The sequence below is a fragment of the Marmota marmota genome, unplaced genomic scaffold, assembly GCF_001458135.2.
Source record: "Marmota marmota marmota unplaced genomic scaffold, marMar, whole genome shotgun sequence".
Taxonomy (NCBI): domain Eukaryota; kingdom Metazoa; phylum Chordata; class Mammalia; order Rodentia; family Sciuridae; genus Marmota; species Marmota marmota.
In genome coordinates this window covers 37,106,314-37,130,137 of record NW_025999932.1, presented here as the reverse complement: position 1 = coordinate 37,130,137, position 23,824 = coordinate 37,106,314, and the positions used below count along the sequence as shown (strand labels likewise).

General features: G+C 37.3%; 2 protein-coding genes and 1 long non-coding RNA gene across 9 annotated transcripts in view; 2 read left to right on the top strand and 1 right to left on the bottom strand.

The window, feature by feature from the left end:
- The window catches only part of LOC107141018, a 98,721-nt gene that overhangs the window by 13,947 nt on the left and 60,950 nt on the right, over positions 1 to 23,824 (bottom strand). For 3 of the 6 annotated variants that reach the window (XR_007346768.1, XR_001503375.2, XR_001503374.2), the window contains one exon: positions 2,721 to 3,452. The exons of 2 other annotated variants lie outside the window; for them this stretch is intronic. This is a non-coding gene — a long non-coding RNA (uncharacterized LOC107141018). Of the gene's footprint in view, positions 1 to 2,720; positions 3,453 to 23,824 lie in introns of those variants that run through there. One more of the 6 variants, XR_007346771.1, reaches the window with a different exon arrangement.
- Positions 3,059 to 14,702, top strand: Trim13 (tripartite motif containing 13). 2 transcript variants are annotated; one of them, XM_015484269.2, is made up of 3 exons: positions 3,059 to 3,179; positions 3,710 to 3,814; positions 13,454 to 14,702. In XM_015484269.2, exon 3 carries the CDS (start codon positions 13,460 to 13,462, stop codon positions 14,690 to 14,692), a length of 1,233 nt encoding a protein of 410 aa, XP_015339755.1. In that variant the 5' UTR covers positions 3,059 to 3,179; positions 3,710 to 3,814; positions 13,454 to 13,459; the 3' UTR covers positions 14,693 to 14,702. The 2 variants fall into 2 exon arrangements, with proteins under 2 accessions (XP_015339755.1, XP_015339754.1); XM_015484268.2 differs by having other exon boundaries at positions 3,707 to 3,814.
- Positions 17,233 to 23,545, top strand: Kcnrg (potassium channel regulator). The gene is made up of 2 exons (XM_015484266.2): positions 17,233 to 18,213; positions 22,793 to 23,545. The coding sequence occupies exons 1-2, from the start codon at positions 17,636 to 17,638 to the stop codon at positions 23,019 to 23,021; spliced, it is 807 nt and encodes a 268-aa protein (XP_015339752.1). The 5' UTR covers positions 17,233 to 17,635; the 3' UTR covers positions 23,022 to 23,545.

The following is a 23,824-nucleotide window of genomic DNA, read 5'->3' as shown; positions in this document are numbered from 1 at the left end:
ATTTCAGTTCAGCAACTTAGTAGGAAAACCCTGTCATGCCCAAAAAAAAAAAAAAAAAAAAAAGAAATAGGAATAAAAATGGTTGGGATGCAGCTCAGCTCAGTGATAAGCGCCATGTGTTTTACCCCCCCCCCACTCGTAACATGCAATCACCCTGTGCTAGATGGAGAAAAGCAGAAATTATGGTGCTGTCTTCCTCTACTGAAGAGACAGTAGTTTAGCTCTGCTTACGATTACTATTGTGCTTGAGCCCCAGGTTTACAAACTCAAGGCAAGTGTAATGATGATGATAATAATAATAATAATAATAATAATAATTATTATTATTATTATTCATGGTTTTCTTCTACCATATTACAGTAGCAACCATTTATTAAGTACTTACTGTATGTCAGACAAATGTTGGTTGCTTTATGTTACCTAATTATTACTAAAATCAAATTTGTGACATATTTCTCATTTTACAGAGACAACTGAGGCTTAGAGACACCAAGTAACTTGAACAACTAATAAGTGGCAAACACAGAATTTGGATACAGAACTCATTCTAAAGCCTATCCTTTAGACATTGCACTATACCTTGTAATGTCAGTGTCTTTGGGGGGCAGGAATTCTAATGGGGAATTTGGGGGCTTGCATTCATAACTTTGGCAGTTATAGGGGAGAATAATAATAAAAAAATGTTCCAATGTACTTGGAGAGGCTCACCAGCACCACTCCCCTATATATAGTTGCTCCAGACCTAGTTATTGGTAGTTCATCACTCACAATTTACATTTTAGTGTGCATACATTTTTGTGATGGAATATCTTGATCACATTTGTATTATTAGATGGGGAGGAAAGCTAAGAAGTTTTTACCTTTGTCAAGGACTGGGACAAAAGCCACACCATGAGATAAATCAACACAAGAAACACACCAATGTGCACACACACACACACACACTCACACACACATGCACATGTGTGTGTGTGTATTATAAAAATTTAAATGTTATTTATATATATATATATATATATATATATATATCTTCATAAATAGAAATTATACCACTTCAAAAACATTTTTATCACAAACCCCAGAAACTTATGTAAGACTGTATAGTTTTACTGCTGGGCCAATATGTGAATTCAACCCTCAGCTGTTAGTTTACTTATTGAAAGAAGAGTCAATAGAAGGAAATTCCAGTGTGACAAGAATTTTGACAACCCCTGTGTTATCTCTACCAGGATCTAGTTACATTGTGCTCTTCCAGGAAGGATGTAGCTGTGTATGCAGGTTTAATAGGGCAGCCACTCTTTTCTAGGCACACTACATGTGGGTAGTTCAATAGTTGTTTTGTGTATATTAGGACCATGGGATGAAAGAGGCAGCTATTCTTCATTTTTCTAAACTTGAGAGTTTAATATACTATGCTCTTTACTTAGTCGTTAATTTTTAACAGTCTAGGGGTTGCTATGTAGATTTAACAAGCGTTTTACATTTAGTTGGGCAGAAGTTTATTAATTAGTATTTACCACCAACCAGATACAATTACATAAATATGTATTATATAAATTATATTAAGGACAGTTGTGGCTTATGAGTTAATGACTTAGTTTTCACTCTTGTATCATTTTAATATTAAGGTGTTTGAAATGTTTTCATAAGCCAGTTTTTAGTAACACTAATTTAGGGGAGCTGGGGTATGGTTTTCATTGGCACTGACAGTTGTGCTACTGTAGAAAGAATCTGTACCTGGAATCTGATTTTAGCCTCCACTCTGCCTCTCGTTTTTTCAAACCATGGAGAATTCACTTCACCTGCTTCCTCATTTATAGGCTAAGGATCATTAATTCCCATTTCAGTGTTTTTATACAGACTAGAAGACAAATTACAGGAATTGTTCTATAAAGTGTTACATTGCTGCAGTCAGTAAGATGCACAGGGTAAATGGCAAGGGACTTTATGCGTTTAGGCTAAATTATTATTATTAATCAAGTACTATGTATGATAAATAGTGAATACTCTTTTTTAAAAAAAAAAATAACCTACTACTTCCCTTCAAAGCCCAGACTTTCCCCAATTTGGACTGAATGTAATCCTAGAGCTTCATCTGTGGTTCTGTACTTGCCTCACTTCCCTCAAAATTTTAAAGCTTTGGAGGTGAACCATTTTCATCATCATCTTTGTACCCTTTTCAGACTGGTCACCAGCAAGTGCTTATACATCTGGTGCTAAACAAAATCCCCACACAGGGGGCAGACACCAGAAGAGTCAGATTAGGAATTGAACAACTGTTAACACCGGGTAATTTTTATATATATACATATATATATATATATATACATATATATATATATATATAACTACTGCTTTTTTTATATACATATATATATTATATATATTTTATATATATACATATAAATATATATATACATATATATTTTTTTCCTGCAAGAGAATTTAACTGGGTCGCCTAAAAATTTAAGTAGAACTGGTGTCTTGCGTAAAAATTGCAAGGAAATAGGTGCAACGACGGAGAGGAGGGACGACAGTTAACCAGTCTTTTGGTGGTGCTTAGGCCGCAGACCCCGCTACAGCAGGTGGGCAGCTCGGCGCAGCGCCGACGTGCCCGTCCCACCCTACCCTCGGATGGGGCGCGGGGCAGACAAGCGATCTTCGTTCTCCTAGTCGCGGTGGCCTCACTTCTGGTCCTGAGAGATGCAGATGAAGTGGTGTGAAGGGTTGGGCTTTTTTTTTTGTTCCTAAAAATGCAACGAACAAAAAAAAAAGTACAACAATCCAAACCCAACCATCTCATTGCTCGTCGGCTTAACTGGTAGACTTCCTTCCCGGGTGGTTTCGTGGGGGAAAGCACAGCGTTGCGTCGCCAGCGTTCCCAGTTATGCGCGCGCAGCTCCTGGAAGGGAGAAGGGTGAGCAGCGAGGACCCGCCCCCTTTTAGGAGGGCGGCGGCCGTTGGAGACACCGGAAGGACTCCCGCCTCACCTCCCCAGGGAAGGCCCGACCCGGGAGGCGGGACAAAGGTACACGCCGGGGGTGGAGTCCGAGGTGCCAGCGGAGGAGGGCGGGGCCCGTGCAGCGCCGCGAGTCCATTTTGCGGCGGTGTCGGGCGCTTACCGCGCGATCTTGCGAGCTGGAAGACTCGAGGCCTTGCAGCTGCAGGCCTTGCCGGAGGTCAGAGATAAGTACCCACCGCCCTGCTCCTCTTCGGGGAGGAAGGGGCCACCCTCGAGCTTGCAGCGGGAGTGGGGACTTGCCCAGGCTAACTGGGGCCTGCGTGGGTGGGGGCAATTTGAGCTTCAGTTGGGGTAGCTCAGCGGAAACCAGCTAGGCAGCGATATCGTGGGGAGGAGCCGCGTGAGGGTGGGCGCTGGCCGGCTAGCCCGGTGTTTGTGATCCAGAAAATCTGTTGGGGCCCGAGCACTCCCCGCAGCGCCTTCACACTACCTAAAAAAGAACAGGCGAGTGTGAACCGGAGGTTAGAGCACGCCACTAGACCAGGCATTGACTCTGGGGATCCGCATGGCGCCGGGGGAGGGCGCCCTGACCACGGTGCTTCCTAGTACAAAGAGCTCCTAGCTCCCGGGCCTGGAGGTCTTTGTAGGCTGGCTTTGTGCGGGCGATTGAAAATTGAGGGTTAAGAATGGAGATCCTTTACAAATAAAAGCATTAATACCCTCCTCTCTCTCCTTCTTCAGCAGCAGCCTCTAGTTTTTTATTGTCAGTTGAAACGTGGAAAAACAAAATCCTGATTGCTTTGCCCTGGGTAATAGTAACTCTACGGTAAACACCTGCTTGCAGGGACAGAGGTAATAACAATACTTTTCCCTATGTTATGCTCACATTTTAAGAAAAAACACTCAAATTTATTAGACCCAAAACCTTTAGAAATTGAAATCTGTGTAGAATATATATGTTCACACCCACTTCTTTCATTAATGGTCTTTGTTTCATATTTCGTTAACTCAGAAAAAAATAGAATCCATGCTTGGCAGTTCTTTGTGATGATCATTTAAAATGTATTATATTTAAATATTTATATTGCAAACGAAGAGAGAGGCTTCAGTTGCATTCTTTAAAGCCCCGCCCTTTTCATGTTTGGTCAATTGTCAGGCTGCTGGACTTGTACAATGGGACTTGAGTTTTTCTATGACTTTAGAACTAGACTTTTTAATATGTGTTTTAAAAGTACAGTTTTATTTACATTGGCACTTCCTCTAGTAGAAATGGATGGAGCTGTTGATTAGCTGGTTATACTTCTTTCTTTTACAACCAAAAGATACTGGAACATGCTTGGCAAGCACTTTACCAGAACTGTCAAGCTGTTCTTTTCATTCTATATGATAGGTTAGCTGTTCCTCCTTGCTACAACTTTTTCCCCAGATATGTCCATTTTGTACCTGGAATTCCTATGTAATATTTACTTTGACATCCCCTGAAATCACTTTTCAAGAGAGTCCAACTCTTTTAGGACCTTTTCTTATACATGTGCATTTACAGACTTCATTGTATTTATACATACATGTAAGTAAATACTATACATTTACATAGTTTAGCAGTTTGCAAAATTCTAATGCTTTAATTTTTCCAGTAGTAGTGTGAAGAAGGTACCATAAAAACCTGGGTATTCAGAAGCAGATTTTGTGCTGCTTCATTGGAAGGCTTTTTAAAGCCTAATTTGTAAAAATCATTTAGAAGAGCTTCATTTTATGAATGAGAATACTAAATTTTTCAAAATTTGTGGTACTGGGAATTGAACTCAGGGGTGCCTTATCACTGAACTACATACATCCCTAATCCTTTTTAAATGTTTTAATTTTGTTTTGTACCAGGGATTGAACCCAGAGGTGCTTAACCACTGAACAACTTCCCTAGCCCCTCTTTATTTTTTAATCTTGAGACAAGGTCTTGAGATAAGTTGCAAGTTGCTTCACACCTTGCTAAAGTTGCTGAGGCTGGCTTTGAAGTTGTGATCCTCCAGCCTCAGCCTTCCAAGCCACTGGGATTACAGGCCTGTGCTACCATGCCAGGTAAATATTTTAATTTTGAGACAGGGTCTCAAATTTGTGATCCTCCTGCCTCATCCTCACTAGTCGCTAGCTAGGGTTATGTTCTTATGATGCTGCGCCTGGCTTTTTTTTTTGTACTGGGGATTCAACCCAAGATCAGTTAACCACTGAGCCATATCCAGAGCCCTTTTTATGTTTTATTTTGAGACAGGGTATCACTAAGTCCTTAGGGCCTCACTAATTTGCTGAGCTGAGCTTGGTCTTGAACTTGCAGTCCTCTTCTCTCAGCTTCCTGAGTTGCTGGGATTATAGGCATAAGAAATTTCTTTCTTTCTTTTTTTTGAGGGAATTAAATCTAGAGCTTCGAATCATGCTAAGTACATTTTTAAAAAAATATGTTTTAGTTATAGATGGACACAATATCTTTTTTCCTAAATTTTTTTTTAGTTGTTGATCTTTTTATTTATTTATACGTGGTACTAAGAATCAAGCCCAGTGCCTCACACATGCCAGGCAAGTGCGCTCCTGCTGAGCCACAGTCCCAGCCCTGCACATAATATCTTTATTTATTTTTATGTGGTGCTAAGAATTGAATCCCAGTGCCTCCCACTTTCTAGGCAAGCACTCTAGCAGTTAGCCACAACCCCAGCCTGCTAAGTACATACTTTACCCTTGAGGTACACCCTCAACCCTTAGCATATTGAATTTATGACTCACTTTCTGAATAGTGCTAAGGTCTAAGAATTGGAAAATTTAGGTTTTATGCTTATTGAGAGGTGGTCTCCATTTTTGGATCAAGGGTAGGCTCAGTTTTTTTTGTTTTTTTTTTAAACTTATAAAGTTAAGTGTTTGTCTAGATAATTTTAAGCCCAGTATTTCTATTTTATTCTTAGTAACTTTTTATTCTCAAGGTGTATATATATATATATATATATATATATATATATATACACACACACACACACACACACACACACATATATATATATATATATATATACATACATATATTGGTAATACACAGATACTTATGTTAACTACCTTAAAATGTTTTATATTTTAGGACTGTGGTTGTGGCTCAATGGTAGAGCGCTTGCCTAGCATGTGTGAGGCACTGGGTTTGATCCTCAGCACCACAAAAAAATAAAATGAAGATATTGTGTCCACCTAAAACTAAAATAAGTATTTTTAAAAAATATTTTATATTTTAAACTCAGGTAGGTATGGTAACATATGCTTATGTCTTGGCCTTAGTTTTTTACTAAGCTTCATAAAGGTATAGTTTTGTGGTAAGGTAAGGAACAGCATGGAGAGGTGGAGACAATGGAGTACCCTCATGCATGATTGATTAGATTTCATAGAGTGGTATATCCCCTTTCTAAAAGAAGCCTGGCAATCTTTTCAAGAGCTTTAGAAATGTTCTTACTCCTTGACCCAGCAATATCTTTCAGGGAATTGTCTAAGGAAATAATCAGAGCTGTGGGCCAAGACTTTTAATCATTTTAATACCCCTCCCCACACACACACACACACACACAAAAAAAAAAAAAACCAAATAAGGAATATTAAAACATATTTAAAAGATGGATTATCATGCTTTTGAACAATATATAATGATAGTGGAAGTGTATGTTGATAAATAAGAAAAGTACAGGCACATACACACAGATACATGAGAGTGGAAGAAAAAGACCAAAATAATAGTAGTGCCTCACACTTGCTAGGCAAGCATTCTATCACTGAGCTACAACTCTAATAACCCCTTTCCTAGGTTTTCTGAATTTTCTAAAATAAGCACAAATTACTTTTATAATTCAGGAGAGCACAAAAGCATGGATTATCTCACCAATTTCTATGTTGTCTTTTTTTGTGGTAAGATTTAGCATGAGAGCTACCCACATAATAATCTTAAGCATATAGTACAGTGCAATTGCTTCTGAATTTAATGAAGTTATTTCAAGATAAACCCATCTAAGTTTAAAGTGCATTTAACACATACAACCTACCAAACATCAAAGCTTAGCCCTGTCTACCTTAAGTGTGCTCAGAACACTTACATTAGCCTACAGTTGGACAAAGTCATCTACAAAATTTATTTCATAATAAAGTATTGAATGACTCATAATTTATTGATTACATTCATTACCTTATGGAATATAGTATCTTGTTGTTTACCCTTGTGATCATGTGACTGAGAGCTATGGCTCACTGTTGCTGCCTATGATCACAGGAGACTATGGCAGTGAGATAGATCACTAACCCAGGAAAGGTCAGAATTATATTCTAAGAACAGTTTCTTTTGTTTCATTGTAAAGTCATACAATTTTAAAGCTGAATTGTGGTAAATCGGGGATGTCTGTCATTTACCACATTAAAAATGTTGCAGAACTCTTTTGTATGTCCTTTTTGTAAGACAATTTTCATACCTTTTAGAACAATAATATCTTTGTAAATGCTCTACATTTCTGAATTTAGGATAGGAATTGCCTTTTGGTGTATATTTGGCTTATATTTTTATCTTTTAAAATGTCATAGATTATCCATTTTTGTTATTCATGAAAGACACTACCATTGTCATTACATTGTGGGACCCAAGGTATTAAATGGCTTTGCCTCCCTCTTAAAACAGTTAACCAAGATTAGGTGTGTGTGTGTTCCTTGCTTGTGTTAGTCAGGCATTCTACTGCTGAGCCACATCCTAACCCAAATACACCCAAATACAGGTATACTTTAACATATAGATTACTTATATTCTGTTCAAACTGTTCTAGAGCAAATTCCCATAATGTGAATGCAAATATTTAAAATTTATTTATTTACTAGAGCAGCTTGAACAGAATATAAGTAAAGTTGTTAATGGATCTTTATTTTATTTACTTATTTATATGTGGTCCTGAGAATTGAACCCAGTGCCTCACACATGCTAGGCAAGCGCTCTACCACTGAGCCACACAACCCTAACCCCTTAAAATTTATTTTTATTATAAATACATTTCTTTCCTTTTTTTCCAGTACTGGGAATTGAACTGAAGGATGCTTTTTTAGTTTTTATTTTGAGACAGGGTCTCACTAAATTGCCCAGGCTGGCCTCAGAATTATGATCCTCTAACCCATCTACCCTATGTCCCCAGTAGCTGGGATTACAGATATGTACCACTGTACCTAGCTATCAGAAGCTTTAAAGGAAAATTCTTCTCCCTTAGAACTTTGACTTTATTTATCAGATTAATGTTACTCAAATTTTGCTTTCATCTTGTTTTGCAGTACTGGGGATTGCACCCAGGGCTTTGCATAGGCTAGACTAGTGTTCTATCACTTAACTACATCCCTAGCCCATAGATGTAGGTACTTTTCTAAAGAAAAGTTGAATTGGAAATTTTTGCTAGTAATTACCAAAATTCAGTAGACGCTTGGCAGTACCAACATAGCATTATTTATTACAGCCAACATAAAAATGATTAGATGTAGTTTTCTACTTCATATATTTTGTAGATCATGCCAATTAAATTTCCATAGTGCATGTTTTTACATATTAAAATGTTAGATGCTATATAAATAATCTCATTTATCTAGATTAATCTATCCACTGAATGCTAGACTTTGATAGTACTTTTTTTTTTGGTAGGTGGACACTGAGCCACAATCTCAGTCCTAATAGTACTTTCTTTCTTCCTTTTTTTTTTTTTTTTTTTTTTTTGTGGTGCTGGGATTGAACCCAGGACCTTATAAATACAAACAAGGCAAACACTCTACCAACTGAACTATATGCCCAGCCCCCAGGAGTATTTTCTTAAAAGCTGAAATTGATCTTAAATAGGTGATGGAAATTTTCAAGAGATACCAGTCTGTTGAGGATAACAACTTAATAGGTCAAGATTTGCCAAGTGAATGGTTGTAAAAGATGACAACTTTTTAAAATATTTTATTTTGGTACCAACGACTGAATCCATGGGGTGCTTAACCAATGAGCCACATCCCCAGCTCTTATTTTTTATTTTGAAACAGGGTTTCACTAAGTTGTTTAGGGCTTTGCTAAATTACTGAGGCTGCCCTTGAACTTGTGATCCTCCTNCTCCTGTCTCAGCTTCCAGAGTCCCTGGGATTATAGGTGTGGGGCACCGAACCTGGCATGAATGACATATTGAATAACTTAATAGGAAAGGGTTCAACCCCCCCCCCCCCAACGTGTTTTAGGGAAAGAATGTCTTTTAAGGGAAAAATGAGCACCTTTTATAGTACAATAATTTTGGGTTGATCATTCTAAGGGGGAAAAGTCTAATAATATTTTTCTATTTAAGTATTAACTTTTCATTGCATAAACATAAACTTTTTGTGGCACAGTGGCGTACACCTGTAATCCCAGCAGCTCTGGAGGCTGAGGCAGGAGGATTGCAAGTTCACAAACCAGCCTCAGCAACTTAGTGAGATCCTGTCTCTAAATATAAAATATAAAAAATAAAAAGAGCCGGAAATGTGGCTCAATAAATAAGCAACCCTGGGATCAATCCCTGGCACCAAAATAAGTAAGTAAATAAAAAATTTAAAACAATAAACATTTGGTGATGGTATATAGTTATGCAGTTATAGTATAGTATGACAGGGGCTGGTGTTGTGGCTCAGTGGTAGAGTACTGACCTAGCATGCATGAGGCACTGGGTTCAATCCTCAGCACCACGTAAGTGTAAAATAAAGATATTATGTCCACTTAGAACTAAAAAATAAATATTAACAAAAAATAGTATGACAGGCAAATAAGGGTGACATTTTTCCAGAGAGGTGGTAGCACCCAGGGGTGCTCAACAACTGAACCACATCACCAGCTCTTTTTTATTTTGAGACTAAGTTCTTAGGGCCTCACTAAATTGCTGAGGCTGCACCAGGCCATGATACTAAATTTGAGACAATAGTGTATAGACAGCTATTTTAATTGTTGGTATAAAACACTTGGGAAATATTTAATTGGTGGGAAAATAGATTTCCATGCTTCAAAATTTAGAATTTTTTGTATTCAGAAATACTTGAAGGAAGAAATGAATTTTGGCAAACTTGTTTAATTTTGATGTTGGTTAAGTTGAAGTTTTAACTGTTCTGTTTAAAGTTTCTTGATTTCTGTATATTGGGGAAATTTAGCTAAGAAAAAAGATTGGATATGTGCTTAGCAAGCTGTTGATTTCTTCAGATTTTAGCCATACTTGAAGGCATTTCACTTTAAAGAGCACTAAAAACCTTTATTGCATATTTTCCTTCAAAACTGTGTGCGCACATGCATGTATGTATGCACAAATGTGCACTCAAGCACTGGGAATTCAACCACTGAACTATATCTCCAGCACTTTTTTGTTTTTTTAATTTTCTAAAATTTCTTACCTGTGACATTTTTCACTTTGGATCATATTTGATTGCCTTAAAATTCTTGACCCTTATTACATCATTTGTTTTCTTCAAAGTTTTTCTTGCCTAGGGTGCCCATTTTCTCTTGTTTATCCTAACCACTTGGTTAGGATATCTTTTGTTTTCCTTTTACTTATTGATATCCTTGGAAATATTAATAGAATAGATATTTACTTTGTTGCATGCTGCTACTCCCCTCCCACTGCTTTTGTGTGCGTGTGAGTGTGTGGGTGTGTGTGTGTGGTGGTGGGGATTGAACCCAGGGTCTTGTGCATGCACAGGACGCACTCTACCAACTGAGCTATCCCCAGCCCTCCCACTGCTTTTTTGTTGTTGTTGTTGTCTGCTGTTTTCTCAGAAATCTGACCTTTGGGGCTGGGATTATAGCTCAGCAGTAGAGGTCTTGTGAGGCCCTGGGTTTGATCCTCAGCACCACATAAAAACAAATTAAAATAATAATAATAAAGATATGGTGTCCATCTTAAAAAAAAAATCTTTGAAAAAAAGAAAAAGAAATCTGACCTTGGGTAGAATTCTTGGGTGAAACAACATAATTCTGGAGGTGATAAAGTGTGGAGCCCTTTTAGGGTTGGAGAATTATCAAAAGTTATGTTGTATAGCTGCTTGGTAACCTCTCTTAGAGAGCACACACTGACTTCAATCTTTATAGCCATTCTCTTCTCAGTGCTTTTCAAAGGTTATATGATTTTTCATATCACAAGAAATTTTTCAGAAAAATCAGCTGGTTACATACTTTTTGCCATATGACACATTCATTTTTTGGTATCAGGGATTGAACCCAGGGGTGCTCAACAACTGAACCACATCACCAGCTCTTTTTTATTTTGAGACTAAGTTCTTAGGGCCTCACTAAATTGCTGAGGCTGCACCAGGCCATGATACTAAATTTGAGACAATAGTTTTTGCTTTAATTTTACCTATACTAAATATATTTATTATAAGTACATATTTTATAACCGAATATCCTTTTAAGTATGTTAATCTTTTAGATGTAGCTCTCATTATGATCCAGCAAATCTCCCCCCAAAAAAGAAAATTGTAAGAAAGCCTGTAGATTATTATTTTTTTAAAAAAACATTTTTTTTCAGGTGTAGATGGATACAGTACCTTTATTTTATTTATTTATTTTTATGAGGTGCTGAGGATCGAACCCAGTGCCTCATACATGCTAGCAAGTCTTCACCACTGAGCCATAACCCCAGCTTCATCTGTAGATTATTAATTTGGTGGTTATATGTGTGTGTATCCCTAGGTAAACTGAGTAAAGAAATATTTAGCACTATTTTTGGTTTTAAATCTTTAGGGATTAATGTACATTTTTAAAATAATTAAACCTGTGGCTGGGGATATAACTCAGTGCTTTGGAAATTGACATATTTTATTATATAGTATTCACTCTCCACAAAAATAGCCCTTCCATTCATCAATGTCACCACCTATCTCATAAGAGAAATCTTTAATTAATGGGAGGCTGTCAAGCTTACAAGTAGAAATGTTTTCCAAAATTCCAGTTTTTACATGAAAATCCAACTTTTTCATTGGCAAAAAAGCCATCCCACCCTACCCCCCACCCCCCAAGCATTGGGGATAGAACTCAGGAGCAGTCTACCACTGAAACTCCATCCCTTCCACCCCCTCCTTTTTTCCTAATTTTGAGACAAGGTCTTACTAAGTTTTCAAGTTTGGCCTCAAATTTGGAGTCCTCTGCCTCAGCCTCCTGAGTCACTGGGATTATAGGTGTGCACCACCATGCCCTGCTCTTGTGTTTTTCTTCAACAAGCTTGTTTTGTTCATTTTCAAGAAAATGTGTCAGATACCTAAATCTGAATAGCTATGGTTTGTCAGTTTCTTTCAAGTAAAACTGATATTCCATTAAAAAAGCAGCTGCTTCATCTTGCAGCTCAGTCACATAAGTGCTTTTCTTCCAGACAACATCTGCTGGTATACAGAAAAGCTTTTGTGTACATTTCCTATTTTATCACACAAAATATTAAAGATGTGTACCAAGGATCAAGATTTAACAAAATGTATAATTTTTGCTGCTTCGTCAAGAACGTTTAAAAATGAAACTGGCTGTCCAACACTCAATCCACTCATACTGTGGTAAAGAATACAATGACTAAATACAATTTGTTGCTTCTTTACTGTCTTACTTGAGTCCTGTTAAGGCTCTAGCTATGTACCCACTATTGCTTTTACATTGCAAGTGACAATGTCGACATGGTGCAAAATTGTGAAAATAATTTGATCTCATGGATTCCTTGAAAGAGCCATGTTTCTGCCTACATTTTGAGAACTGTTTAAGATGCTGTAGATGATCTATAAGGTGGTTTTGACTTGTCATTTTGGTTGTTTAAAAAACAACCTGATTGGGGCTGGGGTTGTGGCTCAGTGGTAGAGCACTTGCTTAGCATGCATGAGGCACTGGGTTCGATCCTCAGCACCACATAAAAATGAAAAAAAAAAAAAAAGTTTAAAAAAAAAACCAACCTGATTGATTCTCCAAGGAAGAATAAATTGCAACTGTTTTATAATTTTGCCTTGAAATATGCTAGTTCCTAATTTTAAAAAAGTCCATTAGTGTACATGGCTTGGATTTATATTTCTGGGCTTCTCTCTTTTAAATAGCATACCATTTTATATTTGTGGGCCCAAAGAGCTCATTCTGTTACAGACACTGAGTAGCTTTGTTTCTGACAGCTAGTAGTCAGCTCTCTGTTTTAAAACAATCACTTGGGTCCTGCTGGCTCAACTTGCAGTTGTCCTAGTCCTAACCCTGTCTTAGCCAAAGACTATCACACAAAGGCCTTGTGTGCAGGGTGCCCTACTAATAAGGAACATGTTGTCGTCTCAACGGATTAAATCTGCTTTGGTATGCATTCCCTTCCCAAATTTCTCACTTATTTCCTCTGTTTGGCTGGTTATTTCAGCAAAACATTTTAATGTGAAGATAGCTTCTCATTATTACATAGTTCTAGTGGAGGGGATTACTGGAGTAATATAAAAATGTTTCTTTCTCTGTGGTAGGATGTGATGGAGCTGCTTGAAGAAGATCTCACGTGTCCAATTTGTTGCAGTCTGTTTGATGATCCTCGAGTTTTGCCTTGTTCACACAACTTCTGCAAAAAATGCTTAGAAGGTCTCTTAGAGGGGAATGTGCGGAATTCGTTGTGGAGACCATCTCCATTCAAGTGTCCTACATGCCGGAAGGAAACCTCAGCTACTGGAGTTAATAGCCTGCAGGTTAATTACTCCCTGAAAGGTATTGTGGAGAAATACAACAAAATCAAGATCTCTCCCAAAATGCCAGTGTGCAAAGGACACTTGGGGCAGCCTCTAAACATTTTCTGCCTAACTGATATGCAGCTAATTTGTGGGATCTGTGCTACTCGAGGTGACCACACCAAGCATGTCTTCTGTTCTATTGAAGATGCCTATGCTCAGGAAAGGGATGCCTTTGAGACTCTCTTCCAGAGTTTTGAGACCTGGCGTCGGGGAGATGCTCTTTCTCGTTTGGATACCTTGGAAACCAATAAGAGGAAATCCCTGCAGTTACTGACTAAAGATTCAGATAAAGTGAAGGAATTTTTTGAGAAGTTACAACACACATTGGATCAAAAGAAGAATGAAATCCTGTCTGACTTTGAGACCATGAAACTTGCAGTAATGCAAGCTTATGACCCAGAGATCAACAAACTCAATACCATCTTGCAGGAGCAACGAATGGCTTTTAATATTGCTGAGGCTTTCAAAGATGTGTCAGAACCCATTGTATTTCTGCAACAGATGCAGGAATTCAGGGAGAAAATCAAAGTAATCAAGGAAACTCCTTTACCTCCCTCTACTTTGCCCACAAGCCCTTTAATGAAGAACTTTGATACCAGTCAATGGGAGGACATAAAACTAGTAGATGTGGATAAACTTTCTTTGCCTCAAGATACTGGCACATTCATAAGCAAGATTCCTTGGAGATTCTATCAGTTATTTGTGGTATTCCTTCTACTTGGCCTCCTTATTTTCCTTATTTTCTTTGGTCCTACTGTATTCCTAGAATGGTCTGTATTTGATGAACTGGCAATTTGGAAAGACCATCTTTCGAATTTCAGTTTTTATCTGACTAAATCAGCTGATTTTGTAGAACAATCAGTTTTTTACTGGGAACAAGTGACAAATGTGTTTTTCATTTTCAGTGAAACAGTCAACAATTTTACTTTGATGGTGCTAAATAATGTGGCCGAATTTGTGTGTAAATATAAACTATTATAAAATTTTCCAACTCTGCAGTTCTGTTTTTTGATAGAAATTATTAAGAGAATAGGTTAGTAATTCAGATTTTGTCAAGATTCCAATCAGATATTTTCCTCCAAAAGTATTCCTTTAGGGCTGGGGATATAGCTTAGCTGGTAGAGTGCTTGCCTTGCATGCACAAAGCCCTGGGTTCTAATCTCTAGCAACACACGCAGAAGTATTCCTTTAAAAAATATTGTCCTGGGGTTGGAGTATCCCCAAGATTCAAAAGTATAAATTTGTTGGGGCTAAGGTTGAAGCTCAGTGGAAGAGTGCTTGCCTAGTATGTGTGAGTCACTGGGTTCAATTCTCAGCATCACCTATAAATAAATAAAAATAAAGTTCTACCAAAAAAAAAAAAAAAACCCAAAAAACCATCTGATACACATTCAGATTAAGTAGCATAAAATTAAAGGGGAAATTTAGTCATTCAGTTCTGAACCTTTCTTTTTTAAATGAGTGCTATTAAAACAAATATTCTAATATTGGCTTTCTTTATGCTGTCATACAAATAAGAGCATGTCTGTAGTCCCAGCCTCTTAGGATGCTAAGTTAGGAAGATTGTTTGAACCAGAGGTTTAAGACCAACCTGTGCAACATAGATCTGGTCTCAAAAATCCACTACCACCAACAAATCCAAAAAAACCCAACACCAAACAAAAAGTGGGAGGTGAGAGAACACATGATCTAATTCTGTATTGATGTGGTATAGAATTTGGTAAAGCCGGGCTTGGTGGCACATGCCCGTAATCCCAGTGACTCAGGAGGCTGAGGCAAGAGGATTGCAAATTCAAAGCTAGCTTCATCAATTTATCGAGGCCCTGAGCAACTTAGACCGTGTCTCAAAATAAAGGACTGGGGATGTGGTTCAGTGGTTAAGTACACCTGGCTTCAGTCCCTGGTACCTCTCCCCTCTCCTTCAAAAACATTTCTGGTGAAGATTGGTCTTGTAAAGACAATTTTTTGGTGGTATTGGGTATTAAACCTAGGGGTAATCTACCATTGAGCTAAACCCACAGCTCTTTTTTTAATTCTGAGATAGGGTCTTGCTAAGTAGCCAAGACTGGCTTGCATTGGCCTCCCAAGTTTTGCACCATTGTGCCTGGCCTTAAGCAACCTTTTTGTGAATAGGTTGGAATTTTAAAGAAGAAAAGACGATGAATAGATTGGGTCTCCTAAGTCTTTCTGGAGGGTTGATTCCTTTCTCATGAAAATGTAAATCTAATGTAAACAAAAAAACTGGTGTTTTCTTGTGATGTTTACATTTTTAGGAGGGTTGAGATTTAAACCTACCCCTTTCACCTTTTCTATAAAATTTTCCACTAAAGATGATAAACTATAGAATTGTTAGGTGGCTGTGCAAAGGCATAGATTAAAAAAGAAAAAGCAATCCAACACTTGGCAGGAGCAGGAAATAGGAAAGTCACTTTTTTACTGGCAGCTGAATGTGGTTGTGGGTTCTAAAGTATGGCAGGTATACAAGCAAATGAATTCCATTTGCTTACAGAATTTTAGTTGTAGTAAAACTTGACAGCAGATGAAACAATCTGTCCATTTGTAAAAAGTACAGAGTAATCAGAATATTAATAATATACTACCTGCTCACATGAGATAAAGAGGACAGAACTAAAGTACTAAATTTTCTCACCTTGCTTAGAATTCAGATGAAAACAAAGAGATAACCTTAGCTCAGAACTGCCTTATTTCTGTTATGGAAAAAGGCATTCCTTTGAAAGCCCATTATGTGGAACAATTTAGAGAACAGAGTATCTACTCCAGTCAAAAGAGATAAATTAAAGCAGATATCGGGGGTGCACGCCTGTAATCCTAGCAGCTCCCAAAAGCTGAGGCAGGAATATCACAAGTTGAAAGCCAGCCTCACAACTTGGTGAGACCCTGTCTGTAAATAAAATGTAAAAAGGGCGACAATAAAATGTAAAGTATGGAAGAAATAATTTCCTACTAGCTATGAGAAAAGTCAAAAATAATCTGCTGGGTGATGTATTTGCTATTTCATTCCTAACAGCAAATATATCACCTAATTTGATGTAGCCACTAAATTGCTAAGGGGATTGTAAGAAATTCAGATTATGTTTCTATGAGAATCTTAACCTCTGCTGTAAAGGCTTCATAGTAAATAAGGGGCCTGAGGAGGGAGAGAGCTTTTTGGCTCCCAGTAAGTTTTTATTTATTTTTAAGCAAATATATGGTTTTTTGAAAATTATTTTAATATATATTTTTAGTTGTTGTTGGGCCTTTATTTTATTCATTTATTTATATGCGGTGCTGAGAATTGAACCTAATGCCTCACATGTGCTAGGCAAGCACTCTGTCACTGAGCCACAACCCAGTCCTAAATATATGTTTTACACCAGGATTTCATGGAGTTTTTTTTTTTTTTTTAAGTGCTAGGGATGGAACCCAGGACCTTGCTCATGCTAAGCAAGTGCTCTACCACTGAGCTACATCCCCAGCCCCTGAGAATGTTTTTTTTTAAGAGTTTGTCTTTTTTCCCTCCATATTTTTTATTGGTTACAGATTAGTACATGCACACAATATAAACAATATAATTTGGCCAATATCCCAAGAAGTTTTAAAAATCAAACATAGGAAAGGGATCTAATTGACATCAATTCTCAGATATAGTGTCAGTTTTCCTTAAACTATTCAGTTTCATGAGTTAGTTTTCCCTTTTGTGTACTGCAAAGTTCCCAAGCAACTTAAATTTGCAAACACACAACTATGGATACAATATTTGTTTTACAACAGTTACCCAGGGATCTAGGTTTCTGTGTTTTGTTATTCTTCCTACCTCTTTTGTTTCTTAATCATATATAACAACATTTAGGGTAATAGTTTGGTTTACAAGTCCTTTAAGTCTGTGCTGATGGCCTGTAGCCTCCAGTTTGAAACTAGAGAAGAATGAGTAGTCAGGAACTGGTCACTTTGAATGTGGGAGGGAAGATATTCACAACAAGGCTTTCTACTATAAAGCAGTTTCCTGCTTCTCGGTTGGCACGAATGTTAGATGGCAAAGACCAAGAATTCAAGATGGTTGGTAGCCAGATTTTTGTGGACAGAGATGGTGTTTTATTTAGTTTCATCTTAGATTTTTTGAGAACTCACCAACTTTTATTACCCACTGACTTTTCAGACTATCTTAGGCTTCAGAGAGAGGCTCTTTTCTATGAACTTGATTCTCTGGTTGATCTCTTAAACCAACACATTCTAGAGCCAATACCTGCTTTCCTTGAGGTGCATTTCCTAAATCGAAACACGCAAGCCTTTTTCAGAGTGTTTGGCTCTTGCAGCAAAACAATTGAGATGCTAACTGGGAGAATTACAGTGTTTATAGAGCAGCCAGCAGCACCCACTTGGAGTAGTAACTCTTTCCCTCCTCAGATGACCTTACTTCCACTGCCTCCACAAAGACCTTCTTACCACGACCTGGTTTTCTACTGTGGCTCTGACAGCACTACTGATAATCAAATTGGAGTCAGGTTCGTATTTTGAAGTATCTCTCTTCTATTCTGGTTTCTGATATTTTCCCTCAAAATTCAAAGTTCTTCATGCCTAAAACTTTTCTTAGAAAAAAAGATTTTTGGGGTAACCAAGCGAGTTGGGTAGAATGACCAAATATTTTCTAAACCTGGACACTTCAGAGTAAAAGATATTATGCAGGACACTAGGAACAAGACAAGACTGCCTAGAGAAAATGGGACTGTGGTCATTCAAATTGTAGGAGGAAATAATTTTATAGATTATGTTCCATTGCTAAAAAGTTTGGTGCCAAATCCCAGTGACTTGGGAGGCTGAGGAAGGAGAATTGAATGCTTGAGGCCAGCCTTGGCAATTTAGTAAGACACTGTCTAAAAATAAAAAATAAAAAAATGCCTGGGGGGCTGAGGATATAGCTCAGTTGGTAGAATGTTTGCCTCTTGTGCACAATGCCATGTGTTCAATCCCCAGCACCACAAAATAATTAAAATGAAAAAATTAAAATTTGGCTTAGAAATGAATCATTTTGCCAGGTGTGGTGGCGCACACTTTAATCCCAGTGGCTCAGGAGGCTGAGGCAGGAGGATTGTGAATTCAAAGCCAGCCTCAGCAGTGGTGAGGCACTAAGCAACTCAGACTCTGTCTCTAAATAAAAGTACAAAATAGGGATGGGGATGTGGCTCAGTAGTCGAGTGCCCCTGAGTTCAGTCCCCAGTACCCCAAAAAGAAAAGAAATGAATCATCTTATTTTTTCAAGAGATTCTTTTAGTGATTCACAGAAAGGCTCAGTAGTTTCTCTTGACTTCCTTATATACTCTGTATCTATTCTTTCAGTGCTTAAATTCAACTATTGATTTTTCTTCAATGAAGAAAAAAAGGCTTTTATTTTTAAATGCCCTTAAAGGAAGATATGTATCATGGCAAATTTGGTGTCCTGGTATATTCGTGTCTCTTATATATCTCAGAAAGTTGGGATAGGCTGTCAGTTTGTCATGGACAGCTTCTCTTGAGTCAGTTATTCACTTTTCCCTGTTTTGGGCTGGACTTAATGGCTGATTTCCACCCTGGAGTCAGGGATATAGCAGCTCTCACTCCTGTTAAGAATGTCTTAATGCTGTCTCACTATTATTTTACCAACTGAAAGTTGGTTTTAATTTTTAGGAGGAAAATTAGAAAGCCTGTATGTGTTCTTTTTTCATAGCACTTAAAATAAAATACACTTTTTTTGGGTAAAGGTAAATAAGACATATTTTAGGATACTTTAACTTGAGCAGCAGTCATCAAGAAGAATGTAAGTGTCTACCTTTCCTACAACATACTCCTTGTTCTTGCTTACCAAATGGAGAACACTGGATAGTATAACCAAGTATGGTAATACAGAAGTTTTTACAATTCATACTTTCTTGCCCTTCAAAAGAGGCTGAAGTGTCTGGGAAATGGGAGCTACTCAAATAAATAAACTATGAAGAAAATCTAAGGCCCTAGTTTTATTTCAAACTGTTTTAATTCTATATACTTTCGTTTCATTGATGGGATACTTAAGTAAACAAGATCAATCTTTTGGTTTACAAATTTCGATTAAGTACTTATGACCTTGTGATCCCTTTTCTAAAAGGTACATGGGGAAACTGATTTTTAAGAAGAAATAGACCAGGTAAAATAGAAATAGACCGTAAAAAGAATATGTCTTGGAAATATTAAATGCTCTTTAAACTATGCATGTAGAGGAAGTGATTGTAATCTTGAAAAATGAGATTAGAAACTGAAATGGGACTATTGTGTGTACACAGTATCTAATGGCTCCTGTTTTGTTAAGTGCATTTTAAAAACAGTGCAGAATTATTTTACCTTCATGTGAGAAAGGTATTATATTTACACTTCCACAATAGATAACTTCTAAAACTAGAAGCTAATTTTTAAATTAACATGTTTTCCTGTCACTATATGGTTTATTTTGTTTTCTGTTTTGCAGGGCTGGGTTCAAGCCCAGGGCCTCAGGCATACTAGGCAAGTGCTCTATCACTGAGCTATATTTCAGTTGTTTTTAAGTTCAGAATTTTTCCCCCTTATGTTTGTGGAGTGTTTTGTTTGTTTTGTTTTTAAATAATATGTTATAGTGCTAGTTTAAAAATAGAGATTAATAATTTGAATAGAATAACATGAGAATCTGTAGTGATAGGCAAAAACTCTGGCCTTAAAAGGCTCACCATTGGGGCTGGGGCTGTAGCTCAGCAGAACACTTGCCTCGCACATGTGAGGCACTGGGTTTGATCCTCAGCACCACATAAAAATGAATAAACGAAATAAAGATATTGTATACATCTATAACTAAAAAATATTTTTTTTAAAAAAAGGCCCACCATTGAGGAGCTGGGGTTGTGGCTCAGCAGTAGAGCATTTGCCTAGCATGTGTGAGGTACTGTGTTCGATCCTCAGCACCACATATACATAAATAAAAAATAAAGGTACAGCAACAACTAAAAAAATATTTTAAAAAAAGGCCCACCATTGAGTATATAACTGCCAAAGTAGCAATCATTTTTATTTTTGCCCACTCCCTGGTCTGAATCTGTCTGTTCATATGTTTTTGGAAGATGGAATGTGGTGGAGTAAGATTGAATGTCTCCTTATAGTCTCCTTATTCAGAATGATTTACCACTTTGTCTTATTTAATTTAGCAAGTTGCTCAGTTATTATCTTTAAAAAGTTCATAGTACTAGAAATACTTGGCTTGGGCTGAGGATGTAGCTCAATGGTATAATACTTGCCTAGCATCTGTAAGGCCTTGGGTTCAATCCCAGCACCTCCAAAAAAAGAGAAATATTTGCCTTGATTCTTTCAGATCATCATTCACGTGACAGCACATTATCAAGCCCAAGCTATGGTCACAAGATTCTAACCTTTATTCTATCTGACCTCTTTTTTACCACTGAGCTGCAACTTTAGTCCCCTGACCTCTCTTTTTAAACAGGTTCAAATAGAAAAGTGTAGCTGCCTTTAATATTTTTTATGTTGTTTTTGTGGTGCTGGAAATTGAACCCAGGACCTTGTATATACTAGGTAAGCGCTTTACCAGTGACCTACATCCCTAGTCACCCATCTTTGTGGTGTCTTTAAAAAACATTTTAAATAATGGCTAGTGGTAAAGCTCAGTGGTAGAATGCTTGCCTGCACTGGGCCCTGGGTTCCATCTCCAGCACTATAAAGTAAATTAAAATAAATAAATAAGTTTAATTTCCCATTGGTTTCTTTTGTTGTACCCTTTTCTTGTGCCTTGAAATCTTTTCTTTTTCAGTTTGGCTTCATAAGAATCAAGTACTTTAGCTCAGTGATTTCTTGCAAATCTATTATACTTTGTTACCACCTACTGTTTACTATTTGTATATGAATTCTTTTATGACATTCTGTAATTTTCTCTGACAACCATTTCTAGGCTACCTGGGGCTTGAGGGTAGACTAAATGATTTACTAATATTAAAAAGTCGTATCAAACATTTTAACCAGTTTTTTGAGATGGGCGTTGTTGTAGTTTGATAGTTTGATAATTCTTAGATTTTATTATTGAACTTTTTTTTTTTTTTCCCTAGAGTGAGTTTCTAAATGTGAGCTACAATAACCACTCTATTTCAGTCATAATCATTTAAAAAGAGGTTAGGGATGACTACAAACATCTTTCTACTCCATAAAACTAGACAGTTTCTGCCTGAAACTAATCTAAGTTATTAGTCTTTTTCACACATCATAAACAAATGGTAGGAGGATACAAATAAACACTCTTAATAGAAGGGAAGAAAGGAAGCTGGGCATGGTGGCACATGCCTGTAATCTCAGTGAGTTGGGAGGCTGAGGCTGGAGGATTGCAAATTCAAAGCAACTTGGTGAGGTCCTAAGCAACTTACTGAAAAGGGCTGGGGATGTGGCTCAGCAGTTAAGCATCCCTGGGTTCAATCTCTGGTACAAAAAAAAAAAAGGAAAGAAGGAGTAATATAACCACATCTATGCAGGTATGTTATATTGACATTACTAAAGCCAACATGCAGCTAGTCTGAAAAGGTTGGGCATATTTTTATTATGTGCATTGGTTCTGTGGAGTTGCCCAGGGAATAAAATTTTTTGCTATTTCTGCTCCAGAGATTTTTGACCACAAGATTTACTCAACAATGGACAATTATTGAGTAAAAACTGACAATAAAATCATCTTGAAATATCTGCAACATTTCACCTGAAAAAATGGATTTGACAGGAATAAGTCATAAAAGAAAATTCATGTCAGTGCTAATAATTGACAAAATTTTATCTGGAGGAAATTATAAAAGTATAAAGTGTTCATCAAAACAAATTGATTTGAGTAATGTAGCAAATTGAAAAATTGGTAGTATTTACGTTGTCCTATATAAAAAAATGAGCCAATTTAATTGTTATCCAAAGTTACTGATTTGGATTTGTAAATAGTCTCAAAAAATAAATTTGGTTGAAAGTAGTATGTTGTATGTCTTCTTTTGAGGTTATAAGTAAATGTATGTGTTTGGCTCTGCTAGTCAAACAAATGCTTTATAATTAAAATGTTTTTGTGTGTTCCAGGTATGTTTCTATAAAACCTGATAACCGAAAATTGGCCAATGGAACAAATGTCCTCGGCTTACTAATTGACATTTTGCTAAAGGAAGGCTTTCATCTGGTCAGCACAAGAACAGTATCTTCAGAAGACAAAAGTGAATGCTATAGCTTTGAAAGAATAAAACCCCTTGAAGTCCTCACCATGAATTCAACACCAAAACTGGAGGCAGAACAGTCTCAGAAAAAGAAATGAAGTTGCCATTATCCTGTTTGGAAATGCCAATGCTGGGGCATCTCTGTCAGTCAAATCTGTACTTAGCCTTTTTTTTAAGTACTTATAAATTCTTTTTTTTTTTTAAATACTTTTTAAAGTTATAGATGGATACCTTTATTTTATTTATGTATTTATTATGTGGTGCTGAGGATCAAACTCAGTACCTCACATGTATTAGCCAAGCGCTTTACCACTGAGCTACAACTCCAGCCCTTCAGCCTAAATTTTTGACCTCATCTACCACATCACCTTTGGGCAACTAGGCCCCCCAAATGCTTAAGCCACACTGAATTTCCTCCTGCTTTCTAAAAAATACCATGACCTGGTGTTTTGCTATATGTTCCTTCTACCTTCAATGCCATTCTTCATGAATACTTACATAGTTTTCAAAAATGAGCTATGGAGGCCGGGCATGGTGGCATACGCCTGTAATCCCAGCGGTCTGAGAAGCTGAGGCAGGAGGCTTGCGAGTTCAAAGCCAGCCCTCAACAACAGTGAGGTGTGAAGCAACTCAGTGAGACCCTGTATCTAAATAAAATACAAATAGGGCTGGGGAATGTGGCTCAGTGGTTGAGTGCCCCTGAATTCAATCCCTGGTACCTTCCCCAGCCCCACCCTCCACACATAAAAAGGGCTATGGAGTTGAGATTGTAGCTCAGTGGTAGAGCACTTGCCTAGCATGTGTGAGGCACTGGGTTTGATCCTTAGCACCACATAAAAATAAATAAAGGTATTATGTCCATCTACAACTAAAAATATTTTTTAAAAATGATGGGTATGGA

Coding starts and splice junctions, on each gene's coding strand:
- Trim13 (XM_015484269.2), top strand. CDS start 13,460: ATGGAGCTGCTTGAAGAAGATCTCACGTGTCCAATTTGTTGCAGTCTG.
- Kcnrg (XM_015484266.2), top strand. CDS start 17,636: ATGAGTAGTCAGGAACTGGTCACTTTGAATGTGGGAGGGAAGATATTC. Junction 18,214..22,792: donor GATAATCAAATTGGAGTCAG/GTTCGTATTTTG, acceptor TGTGTGTTCCAG/GTATGTTTCTATAAAACCTG.